This window comes from Myotis lucifugus, unplaced genomic scaffold (genome assembly GCF_000147115.1).
Source record: "Myotis lucifugus unplaced genomic scaffold, Myoluc2.0 scaffold_1, whole genome shotgun sequence".
Taxonomy (NCBI): domain Eukaryota; kingdom Metazoa; phylum Chordata; class Mammalia; order Chiroptera; family Vespertilionidae; genus Myotis; species Myotis lucifugus.
The window spans coordinates 21791781-21812474 of NW_005871049.1; the positions used below are offsets into that span (position 1 = coordinate 21791781).

The window sequence follows — 20694 nt, forward strand, 5'->3', positions numbered from 1 at the left end:
TCTGCAATCAATAAAGAATTCTTCAGGGTATATGTTCTTATTTTTTATACATACCAGTATCAATATTACAGATTATCATGTGCATGAGCAAAGAAAAATAGCCATGCACAGTTATCTTATCTTTGACTCACTAGTGTAATTTTTTCCTACTAAGAATACTTCTCACAACTTGTTTTCACATTCTGATTAAAGTAAAGCCTTAGAATATGGATCCCAAGTGACTTTTCTAAATTTAAAAATTACAAAAAGCAATGTGATTTATTATTTGGCCATTTGTTTACATATAAGTTACTTCTGCAAATTTACCAAGTCTTTGCAATTAGAAAAAAGTAAAGACATTTTTTGTTTATTAAAATAAAGCAACATTAATGCCTGTACAGGATGAAGGTACGTATCTTGTCAGGAATTGTGCAAAGTTCAAATAAAAAATTATTTGAGGCTAATAATGTCTCTAGTGATAATAAAAAAAAAAGGCACATATACATGTGCAATGCTCTCTAAAAGTAGTATTCACATATTGAATGTATCTTCATTCTATAAAGTTGTATAAAAATCAAACAGACCCTTAAAACACCCTTCTACATGTTATGGCGATGACAGAAAATTACCTGGATGTTAATAACTGCCTGTCCTTGAAGAGGAGGCACTCCCTGGTCACTGGCAATTACAGTCATCCTGTAGGAAGGTCTATAATCATACAAAAGCACTGTGGTTGTTCTTATCTCACCACTGTTGGCATCAATCTTGAAGTGATCAGATCTATCTTCTATACATACACAAAAATTAGGAAATTAATGTTAACTGACAATGCAGAAATCAGAATTAACTAATCCAAATACATCTGTGATTGAGCATTTGAAAGATGTATTTGCCTTAAACTCTGAGAGAAAATGAACGTAAAAAAATAGCACTAAAACTATACAGAGGAAACAGAACATTTTCTAGGGGTGATTTACTTTAACCGTAAGAATATTTAGTCTTCATAGAGATTCATGGATCTTATTATTCAAATCATATTTCTTTATATTAATACCACTTGTTATCCACTAATTGCTACTTTCCTTTCAATAAAAATTGATTTGCACATCACATTTTTGAAAATTATTCATGTAAGGTGGATGATTGGTGGCTTGGTTTCTATTTAGGGCACAAAAAAACTACTATAACTTTTCACTAAACTTTTCTATTATTTTTTTTAATATAAAGGTGATTCTAGACCAGTGATGGTGAACCTTTTGAGTTCGGCGTGTCAGCATTTTGAAAAACCCTAACTTAACTCTGGTGCCGTGTCACATATAGAAATTTTTTTATATTCGCAACCATAGTAAAACAAAGACTTATATTTTTGATATTTATTTTATATATTTAAATGCAATTTAACAAAGAAAAATCAACCAAAAAAATGAGTCTGCGTGTCACCTCTAACACGCGTGTCATAGGTTCGCCATCACTGTGGGACCATAACAAATGTATTTTGTTTGTAATTTGGTGTTATTTTCGATGTTAACTATGTCCACAGAAGGAGGTAGATAGTTGATAAATGAAAGAGGAAATTCTAAACACTCATAATCCTTTATGGGTAGTGACATTTACCTGAAGATACTGAATATATAACTTCTGCATTGTTTCCTTCATCAAAATCCTTTGCAAACACAGTTGTCACCAACATATTTACTGGCTGACCTTCCAAAACCTGTCAATAAAACAAACGGCTTACAAATTTCTCAGTAAAATTTTTAAATAAAAAGCAATGAACTTTAAGTGAAAGCACACACTACTACTAAGCATTTAAAAAACTATTTTAAAATCCACATATAATTCTAGTGTCTACCATATAAAAGTTATATGGGTGTAAACCCATGAAAAGAATCCACATTACAATTAAAATATTTTACTCAATTTAAACAAGTTATCTACAGCCTTTCAACTAATTCTGAGGAGGGTGGAAAAGGAAATCAAAATAACTAAACAATCTTGGATTTTAAGTGTATTTTAAGGATTCTAGCATCTTTTCATTCATCACCTTCTCAGGACGTTTTTTAAAAGGTTGTTTTTAAGGTCGAAAACATGCTAAAGATAAACATAAATCTTTATTTCAGGAAACATACCTCACACAGGAGAGATAATTAACAGAAACTTTCCTAGACTATTGAAATCAACATGTGGAGTTGAACTCCATATTTAAAAGTCTTACTGTGCAAGGAAACCACAGGATATTCTAATGGCACGACTAAAATCATAATGACAAAACATTTAGCTTTGGTAAAATTTTCTTTAAATAAGGACTTGGAAGATGAATTTAAAGTTATTAGCTTCCTAAATACCCTATGCATATCTGAGCACAATTTGAATGTCCAATTTAATTATTTGGGAGTTATGGTTTCCAAACTTTTTATTCATACAACCTATTCATTTCTTTAAAAAATCTGAGTACCTCCAAGATATACTTATTAATTAATTGTGTGTGTAAACTAATATGCTAATTTATTATGTACATTGTAAAATACACAAAAACATAGGAATAAAAAAAGATGAGATCATATAACTATAATTAGAAGTTCTTGCATGTGCCCCCAATAGATCAGCTTTTATAATCTCTGGATATGTGTCTCTCCACTTTAGAGCTACAGATTATTCCCCTATCTCTAATGAACCATCTTAGAGATGTGTATCAGTCACTCAAGGAGCTCTGTACAAAGAGATGCTTGCAAATTACTAGAAAAACAATCCTTGTCTGAGCATTGCTGATAATGGGGAATTATTATGTTTGTATACAAAGGGCAGAACTACATTAATCCTAAAACAACTGGATATGAGACCTCAAATTGCACATATAACCATTTTATTTTTTGATGAGTTTTTTTTTTTTTTGACATATGCACAATTTCTAGGTCTTCTAGAAAAGAATGCATTGCCATACCATGACTGATTTGATAAATTCATGCTTTTTGCCACAAGATGGTGCTCAAATAACTAAGAATACTACAAGTCCATTGCAAGGCTCTTTCAACCCCACAAACCTTGATGTGTAATTCCTTTCCAGGGAGACACTGTGGGAAATACGGCCTGTTATCATTGATGTCAGTAACTGTGACATAAACCACCATGCTGGCGTTTCGTGGCGGGGAGCCATGGTCGGTCGCTAGGACAGTCACCTGATGGTGCACCTGATGCTCGTGATCCAACGCCACCCAACTGATCAGTTCACCTGAGGGGCACAGGAGACAAAAGAGGGTGACACTGTGCACTAGAATGCTGGCATTGTGAGCCACTTCCAAAATAATCTGTGGAAAGGAAAAGCAAAGATTATAAAGCTCTGAGTAAAAGCACAACTTCCAAGACCATGTATGTGAGTAGGTTGATTCTACTGTTGAAAGGAATTTCCTAAGTTTCTCCCAAAAATGCCACTTTAAGTTTGCCATTTTTTGTATTTCTATGAATTCAATTTGAACTAAAAATTGAATTCATAGAAACCAATGGTAAAATACTCTGAGGCACCGTAGTAATAGCGCAGAAGACTTTAAACGGCAGCATGTCCCTCTCCCCCTTGCCATGCAGAATAAAGGAGAGAAGCACTTCAGCTCAGCTTAGGCATCACGAGCTCTGAGTCTGGGTTTCAGTTTCTCCATCTCGGACATGGAAGGACCTCTCTGAGCCTACTTCCTTAGGGCTATCAGAAACATGCAATCATAAAGTTAACATTATTGTGGAGGCTGTAAATCATTGTACACATGGCAGTTGTTATCATCACTTTAAAATAATGGGAACTATCTCCATGAGAATCAAATAGATTCCTCAGGCTATGGTTTTTCTTTTACATATGCAGTTAGTTATTTATCGTTATCTCACAAAACATATGTGTAGGGATGGATAGTGATTTCCCAAATAACTCTTAATGTTTACAAACTTTATTTCACATATTCTTGTTTAGAACCTACTCACTCGTAGTCAATGTCCCTCACATTTCAGCCTTGGAGACTCAGGCATAAAGTTGAAACTGCCTCTACCTCTTGTCAAGGGCCATTGGAGGCCAAGTGCGCTCTCTGGTAGTCTGTCCTCTGCTGCAGAGTTCTGCCAGGCAGTGACTAACTCACTATTTATGAAAATACCTATTTGTGAGAGAGTAAACGTGAAGCAACTACTGCCAACATTGCTATTTCTAAGATTTTTTAATTTGCCCTCTTTGTCCAAATAAAATGATGTGTAAAACAAAACAAGAAGTTGAAATGAGACACAAAGAAAGAAAATTCATATTTGGGTATGTTGAATTGGTGAACTTAATTGCAGCGCTTACTATATAAATTATATGAGGTGTCCCAAAAAATGTATACACACTTTAACAGCTGATAGCTCAATTTTGAAAATGAAATGTATTTTAATAAACACTGCCTTTATAATTATTCAAAGTGTGTGTATACATTTTTAGGGACACCTATATTTATATAGTATTTACAATAAGTATGATTTTTAACAAAAATTACACACACATAAAACTGTTTTTTTAAATCGTCACCCGAAAATTTGTTTATTGATTTTGAGAGAGAGAGAGAGAGAGAGTCATTGATCGGTTGCCTCTGGTATGTGCCCCAACTGGGGATTGAACCTCCAACCTAGGTATGTGCCCTGCAGAGGAGAACCAGCTTGGGAGTGAACGGGAGCTTGCAGGCTTCTTGGCGAGCGCTGTGCCCTGGTGAGCGCTCCACCTGCTAGAAGAAAGGGAATCTTTTCCTAATTCACACAACAGGGATCTTTGGAATAAAGTTAATCAGAACTGAATTCAAATTCCATACACTACAGGGCATGGGGCCTCATTTACATGGGCTACGTTATACATGGTGTCTCCAGGAATTGTACCAAGTGGTGACCTCCTCTCATCTCTTTCTGGCTCTGTGACCTTGGGCAAGTTATCCGAAGTCTAAGTTCCCCAGCTATAGAGTTGTAGCATAAACATATTTTGTGTGTAGATGGTTTCAGAGATTAAATAAAGTCCCTGTAAATTTATACAATATAAATTTTATTTCTAATGATTCATACTTTAAAATTTTAAATTGTATAAATTGTAAAAATTTAATTAGTTTCATAATTAAAACTCGAAAAAAAATCACTGTAAATATCTTTCTTTCCCTATGGTTCCCTTATCAAAATGAGAATGGGAAAATATATCAATAGAGTGGTATTGAAATCTTGGATTGATTTCTAGTTTTCATCAATGACATTCATATTTTATAAAATGTTATTTAACTTTTTAGGAATATACAAATGAAAAAAGAAGATTGGTGAAAAATTAGACTTTATAAAAGGCTTTATTCAACCCAGTTCTGATTGTATCTCTAATTTAGAATAAGAGCCATATATTAGTAATTCTAGAGGCCTGGTGCACAAAATTCATGCACGGGTACAGTCTCTAGGCCTGACCTGCGATCAGGGCCATCTTCCCCAGCTGCCCGCAGCTGGCCTTGCCCCCCGCCACCACCCACCCCTGGTTCCCTGTTAGCCATCGGGTGATCGGTGTCTGACAGCAGTGGGGGGAAGGGACCAAGAGGTGGTCAGCGTGCCTCATAGTGACTGGTCCAGCAGTTGTTCTGATCATTCTGCCATTAGGGTCAATTTGCATATTACCCTTTTATTATATAGGATGTGGGTGAGAGGCATGAGAAGTATGAATCATTAGAAATAAAATCACAGTACTGTAATCAATAAGGTATACACTAAAGAGTATAATTTTAATTATATGTTTGCACTAATGTGATAACTAAAAGATTAGGGTTTTGTCAATTCCAATTTTAAAGGAATAAGCGGAAGCTACAAAATGCTACCTGTATGAGGATTCATCTTGAAGAATTTTCCATCAGACAGAAGGAAATATGACAGCTGTCCGTTCTTTCCCGAGTCTCTGTCAATTGCTGTAATTTTGCCTATTACCCCTTGGGGCAGGGGGCTCTCCTCCACTTTCAAAAACAACACATCATGCAAGAAGGTAGGGGAATTGTCATTCTCATCCAGGACATGAACAATTACTGAAGTGCTCACATTTTGTGACAATCTGTCCTCCGGGATCCAGGCAAACACTCTTAAATGATATGTTTGGGTGGATTCATAGTCAAGCTGTCGCCGCAGATAAATCCAACCTGTGTAAGGGTGAACAGCGAACACGGCAGAGTCTGCGCCGGGTTCCAGCGAGTAAAGAAGCTGGGAGGTTTTGTGCTGTGGGCCAAGCGGGTAGGCCTGTACTTGCAGTATTTGGGTCATCGGTGAGAGAGACTCACTAACTTCAACTTGATAGACCAAATTTCCAAAAATCAAGGATGGGCTCGATTCTTGTTTCTCGATAACTATTGTCAGCAGGAACAAGGATGCTAGGGGAGGAACACCAAGGTCCTGGGCCATGAGAGTTAGTGTGTGCTTCTGGGCCACAGCAGCGCCCAGGCTGGCATTGAGGTACACCACGCCCAGCCCCGAGTCAATGGAAAAGATGCCTGGATTCTGGCTTGCAATGGAGTATCGGACGAATCCATTCCAACCACTGTCCTTGTCTTCTGCACGTGCGCGGTACAGGGCTGTGCCGGGCAGTGTGACCTGCGACACTTTGACCTCGTCCGAGGCTTTGGGAAACACTGGATGGTTGTCGTTGACATCGATTACAGTTATGTTGACCTCCGTGCTGCCGCAGGCGGGGGAGCTGCCAAGCTGCGCCTGGACCGTGAGCACCACCATGGGCTGCGTTTCGTGATCCAGAGGCTTCCGGGTTCGAATGGTGCCCAGCCACGGGTGGATAGAGAACGTTCCATGCAGATCGCCAGAGGAGATCCTGTAAAATATTGGCTCTGAGGAATCTGAATAAAAAAGGGAAAGAAAGAATAAAAAATAAAGCAATCCCTGTATGTCAAAAGAATGTACCTGTGGAAACACTGAAATCTGGACATATTAATGTATACTACATCTACAGAGAATAATATGCAACATCTTACATCTTCCTCAGCTCTCCAAAGTCTGTTGAAAAGTGAACATATGGTTTAAGATGCTTTAGTGGATAACGCTGGTGTCCAATGGACACAAAGCAAGGCACAGGCTCACTATCAGTCATCATTCCTCTTGCATTAGTTAAAAGGAGAAGACATTCAGAAAATTATTTGAAAGCCTTTTAAATATATTTGAGGGAGCCAAGTTAAGTTTATGTTGATATTTTTCTATAATATCTACCTATGAACGGCAAATATCCTCCACAAAAGTTGAGGGAAGGGACAGAGGAAGGGAAAGGAGGGAGCTAGGAGCAGGGGAGGGCAAGGCCTGTGAACAAATAATTCTTTTCTAGGAATTTCTCCTGCAGAGAAACTTCTACAAGTCTCACAAGGACATTGCTTGAGTACTATGCAGACTAGCAAAATGCTGTAAATCATTCAAATTGAGAGCGACAGAGAAATGTTTCATAAAGCCATTCAAACTTTATATCATGAGACAAAAATGATATACAGTTACCTCTAAAGTTGTGCAGTAAAGAGTAGAAAAATATATACAGTAGAAAAAATACATAGAAATTATACAGTAGAAAAAAAAGATAGTTGTAAGACAACAAAGATATTAGGATACATTTTTGTAAAAAATGTTGGAAGCGTGTGTGTGTGTGTGTGTGTGTGTGTGTGTGTGTATGTGTGTGTGTGTTGGGCAGTGGGATATGGAGATGTATATTGTTTACAATGAGGTTTTTTTTGTTTAAAACTTTTCTGATTAGAAAAAAATTGTAGGATAGAAATAATGTTAAAGAACAATGAGCAAGACACAGATCGTGTGGTCTCCACGCTTCTTGCATGGAGAGAAGAAAAGATTTAATATAAGACTGTACAGCCTAAGAAAACACAGGAAATGTGGCAACAATCCATTTCAATGCAGGATAAGAAGTACTTACTCAAGGACTCTTTTGCTTTCACTATTCCGACAGGACTGTCTTCGGGTACATCTTCATAAACTGAGAAAGTGTACTTAGGCCTTTCAAATTCAGCAGGTGCCAGAGTTGTCTGAAGAATGTGTATAGTGACATCGGCAGTAACGACAGATGTGAGCCCGCCACCATCTCGAGCACAAACCATCAACAGAAGTGTAGTAGATTCCAAATGACCTAGAGTTGATGCTAAGTAAATAATTCCTGGGGAAGGGAAAGAAAGAATTAAGACACAGATAATGTGCAATAAATACTGATGAGCAATCAAACATCTGATCTGTTGATTCTTCTGTGATGGTTCATTTTATACCAACTTGATTGGGCCATGGAGTGCCCAGGTATTTGGTCAAACATTATTCTGTGTGTCTGTGTAAGAGTGTTTCTAGGTAGATATAGATATAAATGTAGATATAGATACAGATACAGAGCTCCTATTGGTTTCATTTCTCTGGAGAACCCTAATATATCCACTTTCCAAACAAAGACTTAAGTATATTTGCAAAATGATGCTCCAAAATCTAACAAGTAAGTAAATAACATTTTCCTAGAGCTTAAACACTGGGCATCTTGAAACTAAGTCAATTCAACAGAAAAACATAAATGGTGTTGCATTTGTTAGGCCCGACTACCATATCACTCACTCAAATGTAATGTCAACAAAGTCGATTAGTAAAAAATGACAGAGATGAGCCTGAGACAACACACTTCAATGTTACATGTCAATATTGAAGCACTACACCAATGTTAACTACTATAAAGAGTGCTTAGCTTAGAACCTTGCATATATAGTAGTCATTCAGAGAATGAATTTATTGGAGGGAGGGTCAGGAGTCCTATTTCCCATAGAGAAGTGCCTTGTTAAGAAAAAAGAAGTTTTCCAGTCCTGCCCCAGTGGCACAGTTGGTTGGAGTATCATCCCATATACTTACTGGGCTCAATTCCCAGTCAGGGTGCATGCGGTAGTCAACCAACTGATGTTTCTCTCTCTCTCCCTCTCCCTCCCTCCCATACTACCTCTCTCTGAGATCAATAAAATAAAATTTAAAACTTAAAAAACTGTTTTCCAAGCCTTTTAAAACAGTGCCTGACCATGCAAGGTAAATTCTTCCAATCTCAGTTTTTCACTAGGTTTTGAAAAGAAAATGCTCATTATCTTATTTCTCCATGTCTCATTTCATTACACTCTTAGAGGTAAGGCCTTCACACTAGGTGTCTGCATTAATGTATTTCAAACACACACACATATACACATATATTTGTATATATGTATACATGCACATATCTTTACACATGTGTGTGCTGTGTGTGTGTGTGTGTATATATATATATATATATATCCTATCTAATAATAGACAAACATGGTAATTAACCATACCTCCGACACGCTTTCCATTGGCTAATCAGGGCAATATGCAAATTAACTGCCAACCAAGATGGTGGCCGGCAGCCAGGCAGCTGAAGCAAACAGTAGGCTTGCTTGCTCCAGTGATGGAGGAAGCCAAGGTTCCCCGCCTGCCTCTGCCGGCCTCTGAGGTCCAGTCTAAGAAACAATGTTGCAATTATAGAAGCTAAACAAACCCCAAAAACCTGCTTTCAGCCAGCCGGGCCTCAGAGCTGGAGCTGCAACAGTGTTTCAATTATAGAAGCCAAACAAACCCAGATACCTGCTTTCAGCAGCCGAGGTCTCAGCGCTGGAGCCGAGCCTCAGAGCTAAAGCCGGCTCTCAGTTCCAGTGACAGCCATAGAAGGTAAATAAATCCCCGAATAAAAAGAAAAAGAAAAAAAGGAGAGGTTGGGAGCTTCAGTCACCCGCCAGCCCTCAGCCGGCCCTCAGCCGCTCATCCAGGCTGGCCAGGCATCCCAGTGGGGACCCCCACCCTGAAGGGGGTGCAACCAGATGCAAACAGCCATCAGCCCCTCACCCAGGCTGGCCAGGCACCCCAGCAGGACCCCCACCCTGATCTGGGACACCCTTCAGGGCAAACCAGCTGGCCCCCACCCGTGCACCAGGCCTCTATCTTATATAGTAAAAGGGTAATATGCAAACTGACCCTAACAGCAGAAGGACTGGGAATGACTGGTCACTATGACACACACTGACCACCAGGGGGCAGACGCTCAATGCAGGAGCTGCCCTCTGGTGGTCAGGGCGCTCTCACATGGGAGGAGCTCTGCTCAGCCACAAGCCAGGCTGACGGCTGCCAGTACAGCGGTGGTGGTGGGAGCCTCTCCTGCCTCCTCAGCAGCGCCAAAGATGTCCAACTGCAGCTTAGGCCTGCTCCCCACTGGCAAGTGGACATCCCCCGAGGGCTACCGGGCTGCCAGTGGGATGTCTGATTGCCATCTTAGGCCCAATCTCCCGGGGAGTGGGCCTAAGCCAGCAGGTGGTCATCCCCTGAGGGGTCCCAGACTGCGAGAGGGCACAGGCCGGGCTGAGGGACCCCCCCGAGTCCACAAATTTTTGTGCACTGGGCCTCTAGTATATATAAATGTACAAACATATATACAATTGCTGTTCTACCCCAAATTCTTCTGTAATAAGGGGATAGTCAATACTGTATGAACAAGAAACCAATTCATCAATTGCCAAGCCAATAATTTAACTTAACATGGTATAGACATGGCATAGACTGGGAAGACACTTGGGCAAGAGAAGTACAAACACGTTCCAGAGGAACCCCCCTTCATCCCCAGGGTTCAAAGAATTCTCTCAGATAAAGGTGCAAGCCCACAGTTAATAAAAATCACAGAAAACCTGAGGAAATATGTTAACATGAATGAGACCGAATATCAATAGCAGGCTATGATTGGGAAAGAATTCAGAAAACATAAATGGACAAAGTACTCTACTTAAAAGACAAAATTTATTGGAATGAATTTCAAGATAAATCCAAACATATATTTATGAGAAACATACCTGCAAGAAGAGGATACAGACAGATCCAAGTGAAAGATAAGCAATTAGATGTTACCACCAACCTCATGCTCCTTAACTTCTACAATCTATCTGACACATGATATCCTCTTGCTTTTGGACTTTTTCTTTGGTTATATGACAGTTTTTTGTTTTGTTTTGTTTTGTTTTTGCTTTTCTAAAAATTCCTGGGATTTCTATCTCCTCCTCAAACTTCCTCCTCCTTACACTTCCATGCATTTCTCTATTCTAAGCATTTCTCTTTGTTCTATTCACTGGAGGGTCTCAAAGGGTGTTTCCTGACCACCTACATCCAATCACCATGGATACTTGTAAACTCAAAATTTTCAGGTTCTTATGCAGATATTCTGATTTCTAGGTGTGGGAAGGATCCAGGGATTATTTTTTAAAGGCTTCACCAGTAATTTTTATTTACTCTAAAGTTTAAAAACCACTTCTGTATACTCTCGCCTTCAAAATATTTATATGTTCTTCAATAGTTACTTTGTCCTAGTATCTCCCATGTCTTCCCACCTGAATTATAGTTCTATGCCTCTTTCTAGGTGGCAATTCTTCTGGGGTATTTATCAGTTTGACATCAGTTGGACCATCAATCATCTTAGTTAAAATTAAGAAACTGTGTGTGACTCATCATCTTTCATTATAAACCAGTCACCATTCTTGTATTATTTTCCTCTTTAAATATCCTCAATTAGTTCCTTCCTCTCTGTTTTTATTACTATCTCCTTAGTATAAACTTCATAACTTTATCCCTAGATTATAATAATATATTAATATATAGTCTCTGTTAATTAATTTATATTTCCTGTTCAACTTTTCTAGTCCTATAATTCACCTAGTACAGTGCTGCCAGGGTAATTTTCCTTAAATGTCATGTTCACCATAATGTGCTAGTGTTCAAAACCCTATGTCATTCCTCATTTCCTGTAATAATTAAGTTTAAGCTTCTCTGTCATGCTTTTAAGTTCCTTCATAAGCCACCCCACTTAATGTAGCTTCATCATTATGTAGCCCATTTCTCCACTTCAGACATGATCATCTCTGGCTGTCATAAATATGGATAACAAGTATGACACAAAGCAAAGCTCATGGAATGCAACCATAGAGAGACTATTTTTTTCTTTTATTGAAATTTATATTTTTTGTGCAAATGGTTGTTCCCCTCCCCCTAAGTCAAAATTCAGGATGCTCCTACAATTTCCACAATCACTATCAACCAATTAAAATTCTTTTTGTTACTTTAAGTCACAAAACAGTCTCAATTTAGTAATTTGGATATAAAGATACTGGTTTTCCAGTACCTCCTTCGGCAATCCTTCATAAAGTGAGACCTGAAGGATGACTTAGGTCATTAACTAGGCGAAGATGTAAAGATGGGAAGAGGAGAGGAGAGGGAACAATTAACTAATCTCAGAAGAAGAAAAATAATGTAATGTACTTGCAGAAGGAAGATGGCATAAAAAAGGAGGAATAGGAGGAAGAAGAGGGAGAAAGAGGAGGAGGAGAAGAAGTTGGTATAAGGAAGGGGCACAGAGATTAAAAGAAGGAGTTGTTGGAGATAAGGACACACGGGAAAGCAGGCAGATCCTGAAGGGCCTGGTTTGACCATAACAAGGATTTGGTCTTCAGTCAAATATCCATAGGAAGTCATTAAAGATTTAGACAGGGGAGAGAAATGGCCAAATCTGTCTTTTTATACTTAAACATGGTTCATTTAATGCCTATATATACATTTTACTAGGCTTCTTCCGAGCCAATGGTTACTTTAGTTGGCCTTTAAAGTCAAGGTTGTATAGTAAAACAATTGCTACTAGAGACCAGGAAGGAACCAGTGAGTTTCTTTGAACACTCACCACTTAGAAGAGGGAAGTATTAAAATTAAGCTTGTCCTTACATATGCTGAATATTTCAAAACATTCACTTTTTCTTACATTTGAATATAAAGAGTAAGCTAGAAAACTTATTTACTTGAATCCAACATTCTTAAACTGAGCTGTCTATTAAAGTTGAGGAGCCAGAAAATGAAGCTCTATAATATATATTACATATAAATATGCATTATATATATAATAATGAAGTAGTAAATAAAAGAAATAGTTCTCTGCCTATATATTTTGTCAGCTTTAAGTTTATGACACTATATTTTAATACTTCAAAGTACAGTGATTAATTGGCTCTCATTTTTTTCATTAGTCATCCATTCAGGGAACCAACTTTAACTTTAAAACAGACACAGATTCATATACAGATCACTGATTATTTTATGTTTTAATTACTGGGTGTGTGGGTTTACGCATACTAATTTTAATGTGCAATAATGTTTGGCTATTATCTTTAGTTTGTCACTTTTTATTTAAAAGAGGAAACTGATGGAATAAATTTATTTTAATTGATTGACTAATAAAAGCACTTAAATACAACGGTCCTCTTAATTAAATTTAATATACAGTATATATAAAATCATGTTCTACTAATTAAGCAATACTTACTTTCATAATCAGACCTCCCGCAAATTTGGGATATTCTTAACCAACATGGTAATTCCTACTACTTAGAAAATAATCTGTAGGTCATTACTAAAATTGTAAGCTATGGACTAGTTAAAAACAAAAACAAGCACAAAGTCATAACCTTCACCAAACATGAAGTCCGTAAGTGTGTGGTTTTCTCAAAAAACAGGACAAAAAAGATGGGGTATCAATACTACTTTCTTATTGGTTATTGATATTTATGATAATTTTCCTATATTCAGTTTGTGAGAATATAAAAACTTATTTACCAAATAGATGACATTATGCTATTTATTTTGCACACGAATCAGGGTTAACTAAGTTGTAGCAGCTGACAGGAATAGAATGGATTCAAATTTCTATCTGATATTGACAGAGAAAACAATGATCCAAATTTATAACAAACTTATAAATGGTTCAAGTTCAGGTCTGCCATATTATCAACCATGCACTTTAGGCAAGACACTGAATCCCTTTCTGCCTCAATTTCTTTCTCCACTAAATGAGGGAGCTAAATTGTAAGGTCCCTTTCATCTCCAAGAGTCAGTGATGTTATATTGAAAAAATGAATGAGAAAACTCTCCAACATGCTTTTGTTTCCTATAAAAGTGACATACACTGGTTAGGTGCCTGTGATTAATTTTAGACTCTGTCTTGCAAATAAAAGAAAGAATGTTTTGGCGTGAGCAGGCTCACATCCCTTGTGAAATGAGATGTGGTATTAATTTATTAACTACATATCAGAATGTTCTATATGTAGAAAAGTGGCAATCATGAAGAATTATGAGACTCATCACATGGTATCAAATCTGAGCATAAAACTAACATTAGAAAAGAATCTGCACTTGAAATAAAGAAAAACAGAGTCTGTGCTACATTACTTAAAGTCCGTGTTAAAATCCATACACCCGAGCAACACGGAAGCTAAACATGGAGGCACAGCTGCCCTTGGCTGGCAGTTTAATTCGCTCTGTTACCCTTTTAATTATTTGTTCTGTAGTGCTAAACTTGGGATTTTGTATATGTCATAACTAAACGTAGATCAGATGATGGGCAAGGCAGCATAATTTATTGTTGCTCAACTACACTTTGCAAACACAAATGCTTGTAATCTCTGTCACCTTAAAATAATCTGAATTAGAAGTTATGTTTGTTTCAGCGGAAAATGACTAAATAAATACCACAAACAGAAAGGCTAAAGAACTGCTTTTTTTAATGCTACTAAAGGGATACTTCAAAGAATGTAGAAAAAAAATCTACATATAGTTCATTAAATAGGATTAAAAATACATGAAAAAGAGCTATTAATAAATGTGTCTCTGTATTTCCTTCTTTTAAAACTCAAAACACTGTGGTCTACCTCGTGGCCACATCAAAGAAGAACGACTAACTGAGAATAAGAGAAATGAAGGCTCAATTCAATCTCTCTCTCCTGTGCCTAAACACATTTTACAAAAATATTCTTTGAATTAACAACACACTTAGAAAACCAGAAACAGACCAGAAAGATAAACCCACAAGAGAAAACAACCATGACATCGCCACACCCACTCCCCTTCAGTTTTCTTCAAAACATTGCTCTTACCAGATGAACACATAATCACAGAGCTCTATTTTTAATGCATGAGTCTTGGTTGTGGCACAAATAGGTCAATGGAAAAATCTCTTGTCTTCAGGAAAACACGAGCCTAATAACACACTATGTAAGCTTATAGAATAGCACGTCTGATATAGGAAGCATCAAAATGAAAGGGCGAATGGACCAGTGGGCAAATTAATGAATGTCTCAAAGAGAGAATTTTAGAGCAACTCAGGAAGAAGTGACAATGCAGAAATGTGCTAATCAATTCTCAATATTGTCCTCATGCAATATAACTGTATATAACTATAAAACTGTACAATTATATAATCAACTATATAAAAACTATAATCTATATAATTATGTAATTATATATACATACAAGGTGGGGGCAAAATTGGTTATAGTTATTCATATGGAAAATAATACAATCTATAATAATAAAAGTGTAATATGCAAATCGACTGAAAGGCTGTCCGGACGTCCTTCCAGATGACCTTCCAGAAGAAGCCGGGCTGCAGCCATGGGATCAAGGCAGTCGCCCTGGCTGCAAGGGAGGGATTGAGGCAGCCGCCCCGGCTGTGAAGGCCTACCCTCACACGAATTTCATGTATCAGGCCTCTGGTAATTAATAAATAATAATACAAGAATAAACTCTGTTTCACATACTTCAACTATAAACCTACTTTTGCCATACCCTGTATATACATTCTATATATTTATTTAGTATATAAATCTGGAAAAGTGCCAGCTAGCACAGATAAGCTAGAGAGGAAACGAGAAAGTTTGGGTTAGTTTTGAAGAAAAGTGAGGCAGGCCACAAATCCCCTACCAACCTGTGATGAGGGAAGAGGGTTTAAATGAAGTTTTGCTCTGTATTATCAATGACACTCCCTTGCAATTTCTTATGAGAATGTAATAAGGATTTAAATAAATTTTCAATTATTTCTAAATGTCACTTGTTTTTTCATTCCACAAATGTATGGCTAAAGGCAATTCCTTGAGACTGTGTTTGCACTGGCAGCTTCTGTAGAGATAGGCCTTAAAGGGAAGCAAGAAGGAGCAGCTTCCTATAGGTTACAACAAAAGCACAGATGAAGAAGAAAAAAACCATATTCCAAACTGCTTCTTGTTCCATTCTTTGATAACATCAATAGTTAGATGACCTTTAATGGCATGGCCTGGAAGTCTATTATGTGCAATTTAGAAAATGTATGTGAGGTGGCAGTCAACCAACAGATGAACTTGAACGCAACTGTTCAAATTGAAGACTTCCGGTACACTGGGCAACCTTTTCCCCAGAGTTAGTCATGATGCTTTTCAATTCTCTTCTAAAGGTTAAAGCAAAGCATTACCAGCTTTCATGAATTTCTCATGAGTTGTGATTAAGTGCAACTAAATTCCAAGTACTGCTACACTGATAAATGTCTTCAACTTAAATGCACTGACACAAAAATAATATAGGCACCGGCCAACAATAACCCAAAGCCACTTCCATTACAAAATTGGTTTTCCTTTAAAAAAAAAAAAAACAAAGCAAAACCATGATACCTCCCTAGATAATGACTCATATAAAGTGTTCTCCGTGATTAACAATGGCATTTGTCTTGTACCCATGCCAGGAATGGGAGCCTGTGGCTGACTGAAGCCAGCACAACAATAGAGTTCTCTTCTAAAAATGGGATACTGCACAGCTCCTTCTTCAAGATCTTCCAGGGGAAACTAGATGATGAGTGTGTTGATGTCTTCTAAAAACAATCTGCTGAATGCTTCTTGATGCTGTGCCCTGATTACTGGCTGACCTATATAATTTTGGCAATGCTACTGTCCTAGAGGGCCTGGCATTTTGACAAGCAGTTAAGGTCCTCAGTTTAGAGGAATTTTGAGAAAGCCAAGATAAGCAGACCAATATCCTAAAACAGTATGTTCTTCTGATCTTTTAAATGTCAAAGGGGCCACATCAGTGAGTTATTTTGAGCAAGGAAAGTTCTGCCTTATAAAGACTGTCATTGTAAATAGCGAATCCTCCAGCAGCCACACACTCCAGATAAAGTACACTTTCCTGGCAAGAAGCAGTGGCTCTCTACCTGGGGCTGGGCGAAAAGGCAAACTAACTTGGCAGATTAGATGTCCCGTGTATATTATTATTTGTTGCTAATGAATATGGTTGTTGCAAAGAGTGTTGTAAAGATCCAATAGGACAATGTACAGAGCATGCCTACCAGGGCATCTGACATTATCACCACCATCACAATAGATACTCATTCTGCCCATGCTCAGATCAGGGGCTTTAAGAAGAAACATAATCGCAAAGAGTTAGCTGCACTCCCATGTTCACTGAAGCCTGTTCACAATTGTCAAGCTGTGGAAACAACCTAAATGTCAATCAGCAGATGAATAAACAAAACATGATATGTACACACAATGGAATATTACTTAGCTTTTAAAAAGAAGGAAGTGCCGTCATGGATGAACTTGGAGGACATTATCTGAAGTGAAATAAGCTAGTAACAGGACAAATGTCTATCCCACTTATATGAGATATCTGAAATAGTCAAACCCTAGAATCAAAGAGTAGAATTGTAGTTGCCAGGAGATGACAGGGAGGGAGAAATGGGAAATTGCTAAAAAGTGGGAACAAAGTTTCAGAATAAATTCTAGAGATCTGCTGTCCAACACTGTATCTTCAGTCGACAATAAAGGATTATGCACCTAAAAATTTGTTAAGAGGGCAGATCTCATTTTACGTGTTCTTACTACAAAATAAAATAATGTAAAAAAAATTAAGAAAAAAGAAAAAAATTTTAGACAAAAATATATCTAATATCTCAAAAGTATTATAATGTAACATACTTGTAATTTTATGTTTTCTAGTAATAATTATTTCAAACATTATTTTGTTAATAAGAATCCAATAGGAAGGGAAGGGTACCAACTTAAATAATGACTGTTTCTAAAAAACTCAGTTTGCTCATTGGACTTCTTGGGCAGAAGCACAATTGTCATATTAGAGAACTCAAAGGAGCTTTAGGTATTTTAAAAAACAAGGAAACTAAGCAAAGAGATTAAGGGAATGTGAGACCTAGTGTTAGAAAAGGATGTCTGTATAAGGCTCTTAGCACTAATATGATTAGCACCCTGAAATCATGCAAGTCACCCTTAGAGGGCATACGAGGAAGAAACATATTGGCTAGTTGTTTCTCCTAAATTATTGCCTTTAATCCTCACAAAAACTTGGCAACATAGGGATCATTAGCACTACTTTTTTTAAGTAAGGAGAGTAGGGCCAGTGAAAATCATAAGTATAACCGAACTCCAAAGCCCTTGCTCTTTTCAATACACCTCGCTGCCTTTTGGCAGGTGGCATAAGTCTTGCAACATCCCTGCTAATAAAAGAAATCACTCTTGTTCATTTTCTGGCTGTTTCACAGAAGACGTTGATTTCAGAGGCAAACTGTTCCAGGATCACATACCTGTGGTAGAGTCGATGGTAAAAAGGGAGGACAGGTCACTGGGGATGAGCTCGTAAGCCACTGTTCCATATACCCCAGAATCCCTGTCAGTGGCAAGGACATTGATGATCTCGGTGCCCGGCTGGGTCTGGCCACTAATGCTCAGCACATAGGTGGGCGGGTTAAACACAGGTTCATTATCATTCACATCCTCCACATCCACACGAACAAAAGCTTGAGCGCTTAGTCCACCCTGTTGAGGAACGAGAAGCCATTACAAACAGATCACTGGTGGAGGGCACGATTTTAGAAAAAATCATCAGTGAAAGCTTCACTAAGAAGGTGCCATTTGAATCACAGACTGACCTATATGAGGGAGCGAGACTTCAGTCATCAGGAGGAAAAGCATAACAGAAACAGGAAAGAGCGAGTGCACAGGCCCTGAGGCAGGAGTGTCATGTTCAACCCAGGCCTGTTCAGGGAGCAGAGAGGTGGGGACAGAGCATGGAGAACTCTGTGAGCCCCTGAAGGAACCATGGCTCTGACCCACTGGAGGGTTTTGAACAGAGAAGTTGCTTGATTTGACTTGGATTTTCACTGGGACTCTGGCTGCAGTATTAAGAACAGACTGAAGACCAGCAAGGACGGAAGGAGGGAAACCACTTGGGAGGCTATTTAGAATCAAGTCTGAAGGCAATGGTAGCAATCCTAAATATTTGGGGCCAGATCTTTGGGGCCAGATCTGTTCCAGAATTCTGAATTTTTCAAATTTTAGGAAAGTAATATACTACATAAAATAGTGAGAAGTGGATCTGATGCTGTTTATTTTGGGTCCCCTTCATCTCAAAACAAGGAGAAGGGGAGAGACTATAATAGAAGAAAATAATCCTCTGTGGTTTTTCACTCTTCTGAAGTGAAACATATGTTCCTACTTGAAAGCACCATTTGTATCTGGCACATTTTGATACTTTCATCTTTGACAAAAATCCTTGGTAAGTCACAGCCTGGGTTTTCTCACTCACTCAGCCTCCAGCTTCTCTTGCTGTCTTTCTCTTAATTATTTTTTCTTTTTCTATGGCAGAGAAGCACTGAGGAGGAAAGGCAGTGGAAAAGAAGTTTTGGCAGGAGAGGAAAGGAGGACTGCTACAGTGCAGGTCTGCAGGAAGCTCATGTGAGGGCCAGGAGGACCAGAAAGAGTATTGTTTGGATGACATTAAGGATGGATCTGAAAGTGACCCTCGGGCTCTGAGGTCCCATATATCTCAGACTGTGGGGACTAAAACTAAGTTAGGAAATACATCTTTAGCCCTAGCCAGTTAGTCAGTTTGTTATAGCATCATCTTGATACACTAAGGTTGGGGGTTCAATCCCCAGTCAGGGCACATACAAGAATCAACCAGTAAATGCATAAATAAGTGGAACAACAAATGTTTCTCTCTCTCCTCTCTTCTCTCTTCCCCCCTCCTTTCTTCTCTAAGATCAATAAATAAAATAAAGAAAGAAATACATCCTTAGAAAAATGTGATTTTCCTTGTTCTAAGTTGAATTACAGGGCCATGCCAGCAACAAAATTAATACAAACAATGGGAGTTCCATCTAGCCTGTATGCTCAAAATGCAGGTTGGCTGTCTATATTCAGCAAACCTAAATGACCAGTAGGTCCCCAGGTGGAGTGAAATAAGAGGGCACTGCAGACTGGCTTGGGGTTGTTCAATCAGTGGACACTGAAGTGTCTGAGAGGAAACAATGGTGGAGAGGAAGACTGTGAGTAAGGTATAAAGGTCCAGAGTGACAAGGATGTTGAGAATATGATGGCAACAACAGTGTCCATGGTATAGTCTGAAATAGGAATTTCAAATGTGGATTGTTTTTTACAAAATATAATTTTTATTGATTTCAGAGAGGTAGGAAGAGGGAGAGAGAGAGATAGAAATATCAATGATGAGGGAGAATCATTGATCAGCTGCTTCCTGCACTCCCATAACTGGGATCAAGCCCTCAACCTGGGTATGTGCCCTGACTGGGAATCCTATATAATAAAGAGATAATATGCAAATTAACCCTCACACCCTCACAAGATGGCTGCCTACAACCAGGCCAGCAGGGGGGGTTAGTGAGGGATGACCAAACAACTGAACAGCAAGCTGCATGGGGCGACCAGGCTGGTGGGGTGGGGGGGGGCGCCATGAGGGGCAACCAGACCAGCAGAGGGGGCAGTTGGGAGCAATCAGGGCCAACAGGGGGGCAATTAGGGGTGACAAAGCTGGCAGGGGGCAGTAAAA

The 20694-nt window shown here is 38.4% G+C and overlaps 1 protein-coding gene across 1 annotated transcript in view; it reads right to left on the reverse strand.

Annotated features, from left to right (window-relative positions):
* DCHS2 (dachsous cadherin-related 2) overlaps positions 1–20694 on the reverse strand; it is a 178489-nt gene that overhangs the window by 53059 nt on the left and 104736 nt on the right. Inside the window, exons 3-8 of the mRNA XM_014456108.2 lie at positions 18434–18665; positions 7904–8140; positions 5817–6833; positions 3021–3208; positions 1594–1693; positions 609–766 (exon numbers count right to left, since the gene is read on the reverse strand). Of these exons, the coding sequence (XP_014311594.1) occupies positions 609–766; positions 1594–1693; positions 3021–3208; positions 5817–6833; positions 7904–8140; positions 18434–18665 (1932 nt within the window). The remainder of the gene's footprint in view (positions 1–608; positions 767–1593; positions 1694–3020; positions 3209–5816; positions 6834–7903; positions 8141–18433; positions 18666–20694) is intronic.